At 39.2% G+C, this 12,592-nt stretch overlaps 2 protein-coding genes across 2 annotated transcripts; both read right to left on the bottom strand.

Annotated features, from left to right (window-relative positions):
- Positions 1–1,237: 1,237 nt before the first annotated feature.
- On the bottom strand, positions 1,238–2,881 carry LOC128379855 (E3 ubiquitin-protein ligase TRIM21-like). The gene has a single exon (XM_053339499.1). The coding sequence runs from the start codon at positions 2,879–2,881 to the stop codon at positions 1,238–1,240; it is 1,644 nt and encodes a 547-aa protein (XP_053195474.1).
- A 2,703-nt stretch (positions 2,882–5,584) lies between these two features.
- LOC128379844 (E3 ubiquitin-protein ligase TRIM21-like) lies at positions 5,585–8,574 on the bottom strand. Its single transcript, XM_053339488.1, has 2 exons — positions 8,472–8,574; positions 5,585–7,263 (listed from the first exon to the last, which is right to left on the bottom strand). Exon 2 carries the CDS (start codon positions 7,259–7,261, stop codon positions 5,585–5,587), a length of 1,677 nt encoding a protein of 558 aa, XP_053195463.1. The 5' UTR covers positions 7,262–7,263; positions 8,472–8,574.
- Positions 8,575–12,592: the final 4,018 nt, after the last annotated feature.

Here is a 12,592-nt window from a genome sequence, read left to right as displayed (position 1 = left end):
AAGTAAGCGAGTACTCAATTACTTTGTCTATATTACCCATAATACACCTCCGCTGTACAGATTGCGAAGTGTTACGATAGTTGTCATTATCAAAGGTTTTTAACTGTTCTGCAGAAAGAAACTGGCCTCACACTGACACCTGCTGGAGGGAAACAGAACTGCAATGTGATTATTTTAGGGTCATATAACCAAGTACATTTACTCAGATACAATTTTGAGGTATTTGTACTTTACTGTAGTATTTCCATGTGATGCTACTTTCTACATCTCAGAGGGAAATATTGTGCTTTCTATTCCACTACATTTATTTAACAGCTTTAGTTACTTTTCAGATGCAGATTTGACACAATGGAAAATATAACAAGCTTTTAAAATACAACACATTGTTAAAGATGAAACCAGTCAGCAGTGTGTAGTCGGCTCACATTTCAGATGTCTGAGTTGTTAACAGCTCCACCAAATACTGATTCTTCCCTCTAAACTTCTCACATGCTTTCATTTCAATAAATGTTCAAATGATCCAATATTTCAGCAAAAATCAAAGATTAGAGAAAAAGTCCAAAAACTGAAAACAACAAATAACTTTTGTGTATCAGAACTTTGTTTTTTCTTCTTTCCTCTCCCATTAATCATCTCACCAGCCCTCACATTTATCTGCTGACCCTTTGGAGGGGCCCCACCCCTCGGTTGGGAACCACTGGACTGAACTAGCTAACTGTATATAAAGTAGTGTAAACTAGCTAACTGTATATAAAGTAGTATAAACTAGCTAACTGTATATAAAGTAGTATAAACTAGCTAACTGTATATAATATGGATCAGGAATTGTAAAAATGTGTTGGTCACACCCACATACACCATGCACCAGGAGTCAAGACTTGAATCTGTGCTTGTGTCCATTAATGTAGACACTTTCCCTAAATTTCAGTCTGACGTACTTGGCACCTTTGCAAACTTTGAGATGCACACTAGATCTCCAGTGAAGAGGTTAATGAAACAATCATGGAGGGACACTGAAGCAGTAAAAAGATAAATTTAAGGTCAATTCCAACATGCATGAAATTAAACAATTATATTATAAATCATAAAAGAATGTCTACATTAATCATATCCTGATGGAAACAAGTTCACACTGTACATTACTGCTGCATATACATTTATTACCATAATTAACTGAATCATTTAATCTAAAGTTGATCAGTTTTGGTCTCTAATAAATCAGCATCCTGGTATTGACTCAGACAGTTTGATTGACAGGACAGATTATCAGAGGGGCAGAGTTTTTACCATCTTGATTAGGATCAGGACTCAAGAATGGGTAGAGTTTCTCAGTGAAGGAGCAGCCAGTAAAGGAGTAGATAAGAGCTGCAGCATCTACGTCATAAAAGGAGACCAGACCCTCCTCATAATCCACAAACACCCCCACCTTCTGAGGACGAGACTTCAGAGAGAGACGGACTGGACGGTTATTACCAGCCTTGTACTCATTTCCATTTCTCAACCCTATAGTCCAGTAACCTTTCTGAGGTGTCACTGTGATTTGTCCCATCCTGTTGATCGACTCTCTGGCCACTCCTAAATTCCAGTCAGTCTTCTCTTTAACTTGAACCTCAAAATAAAATCTACCAGAACACAAGCTCTGCTTTCCTGACACACAGGGACAATAAGAAAATCTTTCTGGGTTGTCTGGCAGATTCTTCTTCACATCACTATGATTTACTTGTTTCCCATCATCAGACAGGATGAGATTAGGATTTGCTGTATCAGGATCAAGAGTCACATCCACTGCAAACTGCTGGACCCTCTTCAGCTCAACTTCAAACAGCTTCTTCATCTGTTTACTGAGCGTCTCCTCCAGCTGAGCCACAGCTCTCACCACAGTCCCCTCATATGATGGTGGATTTACGCTGACCTCTGTCCAGTCTTTGGTGGGTGGAGCAGCTTTCAGGGACGGGAAGTTTTGGAGGAGGTGGAGGTGGTCTTCAGAGTGTGAGAGCTTCTCCACCTCAGAGCTTCTCTTCTTCAGCTCAGAGATTTCCTGTTCCAGCTCTTTGATGAAGTCTTCAGCCTGTTTCTCTGTTGTTCTTTGCTTCTCTTCAATTGTCTCAATGAGCTCATTCAGGCTTCTCTCAACAGACTCCATCAGAGTGGTGAAGACCTGAACACCTTCTGCTGTCTGTCTGTCTGCAGCTTCCTTACTGAGGTCAACTGAGTGTTTGATCTCTTGAATCTTCAGTCGTCTCTTCTGGATCATCTCTTGAATTTCAGCCTCTGTCTTCCCCAGCTCTGCCTTCTTTCCTTCATATTCTTCTTTCAAAGGAACAAACTTATGTGTCTTGTGGTCTAAAACAGAGCAGAGCATGCAGACACATGTCTGGTCAGTCTTACAGAACAGCTCCAGAGGTTTATCGTGCTTCATACACATCCTGTCTTCCAGGTTCTCCACAGGGTCCATCAGCTGATGTCTTTTCAGGCCTGACTTTGTCAGATGAGGCTCCAGGTGAGTCTCACAGTAGGAGGTCAGACACACCAGACAGGACTTCAGGGCCTTCAGTTTGGTTCCAGTACAGACGTCACAGGGAACTCCTCCTGGTTTGGCAGCTTGTTGCCCTGAGCTGCTGCTGCTGGCTTTCTGTTGAGCTTCCTGTCTGAACTGAGAAACAACCTCAGAAAGCAATGTGTTGATGCGAAGTTCAGGTTTTGTGTAGAAAACCTTTTTACACAGTGGACACAGGTACTGGTCATTACTGTTCCAGTGTTCATTGATGCAGTTTTTGCAGAAGTTGTGTCCACATGGTGTGCTGACTGGATCAATGAACACATCCAGACAGATGGAGCACCGAAACTGATCTTCAGATCTCAGACACCTGGCAGCAGACATATCTACACATGTAGAGTGAAAGAAGAGAAAGACATTTTCATTGTATTTGATTCAAAAGGATTCAAATATAGTATATAGTATACCAGAGGTCACTAATAGGCCAATCTGGACCTGTAACTGATGAAATGTTGAGAATTGTTCAATTTTGTCTTAGCATTTCTATTTTAACAGTCGCAGCTTCTCTAGATATTACGGTAAAAGTGGAGCAGCCCTCAGAAACTCACAGACCACTGCGCATAGATAATCAGCTCATGTGACACTAATCAGCCAATCAAATCCATGGAGAAAAGAGTTCATGTGTGTTGAGATGTTTTGTTATAAAGTTATTAGATGTGAAGTTAAGTTTATGGTTTAAGTGTAAAAGTAAAAAAGGGATTCTTTTTATTTTTCTAAAACTAAGCACTTTATTTAAGAAGCACGATCAAAAGCTTTCAGTAATGCACTTTATTTTAAAATGTTCTACTGTATTTATTTGACAGTATAAAATCTAGCCACTAGACACAGATCTTGATGGGACTACAATGCTACTTCAAGGTACTGAAAAATAACACGGACATTACGATGTTTAGGGAATTTTCACTAATTGGACCTCAGTGAATTTTAATTGAATGCCCCTGCTCTATACAATCTGATAGCTTGATAAAATATCACAGAATATGTTCATATCTTGTTGTAGAGAAGAATTATTATTGAAGAATCTCACCGCTAACAAAGCTTTAGCTAAGTTGGTGACAAACACATTTTATTTCCCGTTGCTGCTTCACAGTGAAAGTGTCCTGCTGGTTCACCAGTGGAAAGCTTTTAATGTGAAACAGCTACAGGAAGTGAAGTGTGTCCTTCAGATGTTATCAGTATATAATAAAAGATCAGGAAATAGCAGTGAAGCTAAACTCCAATAAACAAAGATTCAGTTTCACTTTACAAAAGTCCTGAGAACTGACAGAGACTCAAAAACACATAATGCTTTTTTCATTTAATCTGTATAAAAATGTCTAAAGTTATATTGTGACCAACTTTACAAGTGTCAATATGAAATGAAAAGAGATGAACTTCCTGTCTCCTGTGTTAAAGCTGGTTGTTGGAACATTAAATATGATCAGTTGTACTCACCAGTGTTTGGCAGAGACTCTGCTGTGTTGTTGAGAAAGACTTGATGAACTCAGTTGAATTTATATTTGGACAGAAGTGGAGAGACTCGACTGCAGCTCTGCTGTCCTCTGATTAATGTTTAGTTTCATTTCTGGAGAGTGACGTTGAAGCTTTTATCTTATCTTTCCAGTGTTGCTCCTTCCTGTCATAAACAGGTTAATGGTGAAATACCATGGAGCAGACATGTGAAAATGTGTTGCTTAGCTTAATAATGTGTGTTTAAAGTTTGAGATTTTTTAACTGTTCTTCAGAAAGAAACTGGCCTCACACTGACACCTGCTGGAGGAAACAGAACTGCAATGTGATTATTTTAGGGTCATATAACCAAGTACATTTACTCAGATACAATTTTGAGGTATTTGTACTTTACTGTAGTATTTCCATGTGATGTTACTTTCTACATCTCAGAGGGAACTATTGTGCTTTCTACTCCACTACATTTATTTAACAGCTTTAGTTACTTTTCAGATGAAGATTTGACACAATGGATAATATAACAAGCTTTTAAAATACAACACATTGTTAAAGATGAAACCAAAAAGCAGTGTGTAGTCGGCTCATATTTCAGATGTCTATGAGTTGTTAACAGCTCCACCAAATAGTGATTTTCCCCTCTAAACTTCTCACATGCTTTCATTTCAATAAATGTTCAAATGATCCAATATTTCAGCAAAAATCAAAGATTAGAGAAAAAGTCCAAAAACTGAAAACACATTTGTGTATCAGAACTTTGTTTTTTCTTCTTTCCTCTCCCATTAATCATCTCAGCAGCCCTCACATTTATCTGCTGACCCTTTGGAGGGGCCCCACCCCTAGGTTGGAAACAACTGGACTAAACTAGCTAACTGTATATAAAGTAGTGTAAACTAGCTAACTGTATATAAAGTAGTATGAACTAGCTAACTGTATATAATATGGATCAGGAATTGTAAAAATGTATTGGTCACACCCACATACACCATGCACCAGGAGTCAAGACTTGAATCTGTGCTTGTGTCCATTAATGTAGACACTTTCCCTAAATTTCAGTCTGACGTACTTGGCACCTTTGCAAACTTTGAGATGCACACTAGATCTCCAGTGAAGAGGTTAATGAAACAATCATGGAGGGACACTGAAGCAGTAGAAAGATACATTTAAGGTCAATTCACACATGCATGAAATTAAACATATTATAATCATAAAAGAATGTCTGCATTAATCATATCCTGATGGAAACAAGTTCACACTGTACATTACTGCTGAATATACATTTATTACCATAATTAACTGAATCATTTAATCTAAAGTTGATCAGTTTTGGTCTCTAATCAATCAGCATCCTGGTATTGACTCAGACAGTTTGATTGACAGGACAGATGATCAGAGGGGCAGAGTTTTTACCATCTTGATTAGGATCAGGACTCAAGAATGGGTAGAGTTTCTCAGTGAAGGAGCAGCCAGTAAAGGAGTAGATAAGATGCTGTTATACCACACATGTAATGTCAGGTGTCAATCAAACTTCACACAGACGAGCCAAAAATATGAAATGTTTGAGATAATTTCAGTTGTTATTCATTCATTTTTCCAGCTGTAAAACATCCCACTCAGGACAGTTTGATTGACAGGACAGATGATCAGAGGGGCAGAGTTTATACCACCATTATTCATAGAGGGACTGAAGAATGGGTAGAGTTTCTCAGTGAAGGAGCAGCCAGTAAAGGAGTAGATAAGAGCTGCAGCATCTACGTCATAAAAGGAGACCAGACCCTCCTCATAATCCACAAACACCCCCACCTTCTGAGGCTGAGACTTCAGAGAGAGATCGACTGAAGGATCATCAAGAGCTTCATACTCATTTCCATTTCTCAACCATATAGTCCAGAAACCATCCTCAGGACACGCTGTAATTTCTACCTTCCTGTTGATCGACTCTCTGGCCACTCCTAAAGTCCAGTCAGTCTTCTCTTTAACATGAACCTCAAAGTAAAATCTGCCTGAAGACAAGCTCTGCTTTCCGAACACACTGGAACAATAAGAAAATCTCTCTGGGTTGTCTGGGAGATTCTTCGTCACATCACCACAGTAAACTTGTTTCCCATCATCAGACAGGATGAGATGAGGATTTGCTGTATCAGGATCAAGAGTCACATTCACTGCATACTGCTGGACTCTCTTCAGCTCAACTTCAAACAGCTTCTTCATCTGTTTACTGAGCGTCTCCTCCAGCTGAGCCACAGCTCTCACCACAGTCCCCTCATATGATGATGGACGGACGCTGACCTCTGTCCAGTCTTTGGTGGGTGGAGCAGCTTTCAGGGACGGGAAGTTTTGGAGGAGGTGGAGGTGGTCTTCAGAGTGTGAGAGCTTCTCCACCTCAGAGCTTCTCTTCTTCAGCTCAGAGATTTCCTGTTCCAGCTCTTTGATGAAGTCTTCAGCCTGTTTCTCTGTTGTTCTTTGCTTCTCTTCAATCGTCTCAATGAGCTCATTCAGGCTTCTCTCAACAGACTCCATCAGAGCGATGAAGACCTGAATACCTTCTGCTTTCTCTCTGTCTGCAGCTCCCTTACTGAGGTCAACTGAGTGTTTGATCTCTTGAATCTTCAGTCGTCTCTTCTGGATCATCTCCTGAATTTCAGCCTCTGTCTTCCCCAGCTCTGCCTTCTTTCCTTCATATTCTTCTTTCAGAGGAACAAACTCATGTGTCTTGTGGTCTAAAACTGAGCAGAGCATGCAGACACATGTCTGGTCGGTCTTACAGAACAGCTCCAGAGGTTTATCATGCTTCATACACATCCTGTCTTCCAGATTCTCCACAGGGTCCATCAGCTGATGTCTTTTCATACCTAAAGCTGTCAGGTGAGGCTCCAGGTGAGTCTCACAGTAGGAGGTCAGACACACCAGACAGGACTTCAGGGCCTTCAGTTTGGTTCCAGTACAGACGTCACAGGGAACTCCTCCTGGTTTGGCAGCTTGTTGCCCTGAGCTGCTGCTGCTGGCTTTCTGTTGAGCTTCCTGTCTGAACTGAGAAACCATCTCAGAGAACAATGTGTTGATGAGAAGTTCAGGTTTTGTGTTGAACACTTTTTTACACACTGGACACAGGTACTGGTCATCACTGTTCCAGTGTTCATTGATGCAGTTTTTGCAGAAGTTGTGTCCACATGGTGTGCTGACTGGATCAATGAACACATCCAGACAGATGGAGCACCGAAACTGATCTTCAGATCTCAGACAGCTGGCAGCAGACATATCTACACATGTAGAGTGAAAGAAGAGAAAGACATTTTCATTGTATTTGACTAAAAAGGATTCAAATGTAGTATATAGTATACCAGAGGTCACTAATAGGCCAATCTGGACCTGTAACCCATGAAATATTGAGAATTGTTCAATTGTCAATTTTTGAGCATTTCTATTTTAACGGTCGCAGTTTCTCTAGATATTACGGTAAAAGTGGAGCAGCCCTCAGAAACTCACAGACCACTGTGCATAGATAATCAGCTCATGTGACACTAATCTAGTTCCTGTGTGTTGAGATGTTTTGTTATAAAGTTATTAGATGTGAAGTTAAGTTTATGGTTTAAGTGTAAAAGTAAAAAGGGGTTCTTTTCATTTTTCTAAAACTAAGCACTTTATCTAAGAAGCACAATCAAAAGCTTTCATTAATGCACTTTATTTTAAAATGTCATCTTTACTTGATAAAACAAAAGAACATTTTTATTCTTATTTTATCCTTTTTTAAATTTGATTATTTATTTTAACCCCACAAGTTGAGTAAAAATACTAATAAATGAATTCTACTGTATTTATTTGACAGTATACAATCTAGTCACTAGACACAGATTTTGATGGGACTACAATGCTACTTCAAGGTACTGAAAAATAACACAGACATTATGATGTTCCGGACCTTCACTTGAGGGAACTTTCACTAATTGGACTTGGAATTTTAATTGAATACCCTTGCTCTATACAATCTGATAGCCTGATAAAATATCACATATTATGTTCATATCTTGTTGTAGAGAAGAAAATATTATTGAAGAATCTCACTGCTAACAAAGCTCTTCTAACTTGGTGACAAACACATTTTATTTCCTGTTGCTGCTTCACAATAAAAGTGTCCTGCTGGTTCATTAATGCACAGCTTTTAATGTGAAACAGCTACAGGAAGTGAAGTGTGTCCGTCAGAGGTTATGAGTAAATAATAAAAGATCAGGAAATAGAAGTGAAGCTAAACTCCAATGCACAAAGATTCAGTTACACTTTACAAAAGTCCTGAGAACTGACAGAGACTCAAAAACACTTCATGCATTTTTCATTTAATCTGTATAAAAATGTCTAAAGTTATATTGTGACCAACTTTACAAGTGTCAATATGAAATGAAAAGAGATGAACTTCCTGTCTCCTGTGTTAAAGCTGGTTGTTGGAACATTAAATATGATCAGTTGTACTCACCAGTGTTTGGCAGAGACTCTGCTGTGTTGTTGAGAAAGACTTGATGAACTCAGTTTAATTTATATTTGGACAGAAATGGAGAGACTCGACTGCAGCTCTGCTGTCCTCTGATTAACTTTCAGTTTCATTTCTGCTGAGTCACGTTGAAGCTTTTATCTTATCTTTCCAGTGTTGCTCCTTCCTGTCATAAACAGGTTTATGGTGAAATACCATGCAGCCAATGTGTGAAAATGTGTTGCTTAGCTTAATAATGTGTGTTTAAAGTTTGAGATTTTTCACAAGGTGACAAAAAACAAACATACTGCCTTAGAGTTTATGTAAAAGTGAAAGTTTTGGACAGTCTTACAATGAAGTGTGCAGACAGCCACTGTGTTTGATCTCTTGAATCTTCAGCCGTCTCTTCAGGATCATCTCCTGAATTTCAGCCTGTATATTATATATGTATATATAGATATATAAACATAGCACAAAAAGTAAGGAAATGTGTGCTTGGTGGAGTATTTCTTTGTTGTAACAAAGCTTCTAGGCAATAAATCTTATACGGTTGGAAAGCCTGTTTATTTCCCTTTTAAATGGAGCCACATTTGTAAGGAACATAAGATACTCATAAGATACGTGATATAATTTTTATATGTAATTTACCAGTTAGTGGGAAACAAATACATATACATACACTTATAAATAAGACAGATGTAACACTGCATACTGATCATCATAATATACTGTTATACCACACATGTAATGTCAGGTGTCAATCAAACTTCACACAGACGAGCCAAAAATATGAAATGTTTGAGATCATTTCAGTTGTTATTCATTGATTTTTCCAGCTGTAAAACATCCCACTCAGGACACATCTGGTCATAATGGTTTATTTAATATGAATTTGATTAATTTTGTATTAATTAATTGATGTCAAAATCATTTTTAAAATATGTAATTATGCAAAGAAATCAGAAGACGAGCTGATATATCTTTATCATTGTTTTATTTGAGGTTTTGTGGGGGAAGAGACAATTTATTATTCAAGTATTTTTCTATATCTTACAACAAGTCCACGTTACGCATTACATTCACAATTATCTTGATTTCTATGTTTCAGCTATGTGCAGGCTCTCCCTTCCTTTTTCTGTTTCAGTGTAAGATAATAGTGTGAATCAACAACACTTAAAGGTTGATCAGATCTAGTATGTATGCAGTCTGGTTTGAGTATACATCATTTTGTCTCCAGAGTGAACACAATTATTGTAAAAACTGGTAAACCAATAAAGCCTCTTATCCAGAAACAACAACCATATTATTATTATTTTGTTATAATTTAAGCAGCAGTGGAAAGTAAGCGAGTACTCAATTACCCTTGTCTATATTACCCATAATACATCTCAGCTTTACAGATTGGGAAGTGTTACGATGGTTGTTTTTTTAACTGTTCTGCAGAAAGAAACTGGCCTCACACTGACACCTGCTGGAGGGAAACAGAACTGCAATGTGATTATTTTAGAGTCATTTAACCAAGTACATTTACTCAGATACAATTTTGAGGTATTTGTACTTTACTGTAGTATTTCCATGTGATGCTACTTTCTACATCTCATAGGGAAATATTGTACTTTCTACTCCACTACATTTATTTAACAGCTTTAGTTACTTTTCAGATGCAGATTTGACACAATGGATAAAATAACAAGCTTTTAAAATACAACACATTGTTAAAGATGAAACCAGTCAGCAGTGTGTAGTCGGCTCACATTTCAGACGTCTATGAGTTGTTAACAGCTCCACCAAATAGTGATTTTTCCCTCTAAACTTCTCACATGCTTTCATTTCAATAAATGTTCAAATGATCCAATATTTCAGTAAAAATCAAAGATTAGAGAAAAAGTCAAAAAACTGAAAACACATTTGTGTATCAGAACTTTGTTTTTTCTTCTTTCCTCTCCCATTAATCATCTCAGCAGCCCTCACATTTATCTGCTGACCCTTTGGAGGGGCCCCACCCCTAGGTTGGGAACCACTGGACTAAACTAGCTAACTGTATATAATATGGATCAGGAATTGTAAAAACGTGTTGGTCACACCCACATACACCATGCACCAGGAGTCAAGACTTGAATCTGTGCTTGTGTCCATTAATGTAGACACTTTCCCTAAATTTCAGTCTGACGTACTTGGCACCTTTGCAAACTTTGAGATGCACACTAGATCTCCAGTGAAGAGGTTCATGAATCAATCATGGAGGGACACTGAAGCAGTAAAAAGATAAATTTAAGGTCAATTCCAACATGCATTAAATTAAACAATTATATTATGAATCATAAAAGAATGTCTGCATTAATTATATCCTGATGGAAGCAAGTTCACACTGTACATTACTGCTGCATATACATGTATTACCATAATTAACTGAATCTTTTAATCTAAAATTGATCAGTTTTGGTCTCTAATCAATCAGCATCCTGGTATTGACTCAGACAGTTTGATTGACAGGACAGATGATCAGAGGGGCGGAGTTTTTACCACCATTATTACGACCAGGAAACAAGTATGGGTAGAGTTTCTCAGTGAAGGAGCAGCCAGTAAAGGAGTAGATGAGAGCTGCAGCATCTACGTCATAAAAGGAGACCAGACCCTCCTCATAATCCACAAACACCCCCACCTTCTGAGGACGAGACTTCAGAGAGAGACAGACTGAAGGATAATCAAGAGCTTCGTACTCATTTCCATTTATCAACCTTATAGCCCAGTAACCATACTGAGGTACCGCTCTGACCTTCCTGTTGATCGACTCTCTGGCCACTCCTAAAGTCCAGTCAGTCTTCTCTTTAACCTGAACCTCAAAGTAAAATCTGCCTGAAGACAAACTCTGCTTTCCTAGCACATTAACAGAATGAAAAACAAAAGCTAGGTCGTTTAGGAAATTCCTCCACATAGAACCATGTGCCTTAAAATTGTAAACTTGTTTCCCATCACCAGACAGGATGAGTTTAGGATGTGCTGTATCAGGATCAAGAGTCACATCCACTGCAAACTGCTGGACCCTCTTCAGCTCAGCCTCAAACAGCTTCTTCATCTGTTTACTGAGCGTCTCCTCCAGCTGAGCCACAGCTCTCACCACAGTCCCCTCATATGATGGTGGATTTACACTGACCTCTGTCCAGTCTTTGGTGGGTGGAGCAGCTTTCAGGGATGGGAAGTTTTGGAGGAGGTGGAGGTGGTCTTCAGAGTGTGAGAGCTTCTCCACCTCAGAGCTTCTCTTCTTCAGCGCAGAGATTTCCTGTTCCAGCTCTTTGATGAAGTCTTTAGACTGTTTCTCTGTTGTTCTTTGCTTCTCTTCAATCGTCTCAATGAGCTCATTCAGGCTTCTCTCAACAGACTCCTTCAGAGCGGTGAAGACCTGAACACCTTCTGCTTTCTCTCTGTCTGCAGCTTCCTTACTGAGGTCAACTGAGTGTTTGATTGCTTGAATATTCAGTCGTCTCTTCTGGATCATCTCCTGAATTTCAGCCTCTGTCTTCCCCAGCTCTGCCTTCTTTCCTTCATATTCTTCTTTCAGAGGAACAACATCATGTGTCTTGTGGTCTAAAACAGAGCAGAGCATGCAGACACATGTCTGGTCGGTCTTACAGAACAGCTCCAGAGGTTTATCGTGCTTCATACACATTCTGTCTTCCAGGTTCTCCACAGGGTCGATCAGCTGATGTCTTTTCAGACCTGACTTTGTCAGATGAGGCTCCAGGTGAGTCTCACAGTAGGAGGTCAGACACACCAGACAGGACTTCAGGGCCTTCAGTTTGGTTCCAGTACAGACGTCACAGGGAACTTCTCCTGGTTTGGCAGCTTGTTGCTCTGAGCTGATGCTGCTGGCTTTCTGTTGAGCTTCCTGTCTGAACTGAGAAACCATCTCAGAAATGAAAGCGTTATAAGTAAAGGTGTTGACCTTCAAGTCAGGTCTTATGTTGAACATTTCTTTACACAGTGGACACAGGTACTGGTCATTACTGTTCCAGTGTTCATTGATGCAGTTTTTGCAGAAGTTGTGTCCACATGGTGTGGTGACTGGATCAGTGAACACATCCAGACAGATGGAGCACAGAAACTGATCTTCAGATCTCAGACTGCTG

The sequence above is a fragment of the Scomber japonicus genome, chromosome 2 (assembly GCF_027409825.1).
Source record: "Scomber japonicus isolate fScoJap1 chromosome 2, fScoJap1.pri, whole genome shotgun sequence".
Taxonomy (NCBI): domain Eukaryota; kingdom Metazoa; phylum Chordata; class Actinopteri; order Scombriformes; family Scombridae; genus Scomber; species Scomber japonicus.
This window is presented reverse-complemented; position numbering and strand designations above follow the sequence as displayed.

Coding starts and splice junctions, on each gene's coding strand:
- LOC128379855 (XM_053339499.1), bottom strand. CDS start 2,881: ATGTCTGCTGCCAGGTGTCTGAGATCTGAAGATCAGTTTCGGTGCTCC.
- LOC128379844 (XM_053339488.1), bottom strand. CDS start 7,261: ATGTCTGCTGCCAGCTGTCTGAGATCTGAAGATCAGTTTCGGTGCTCC.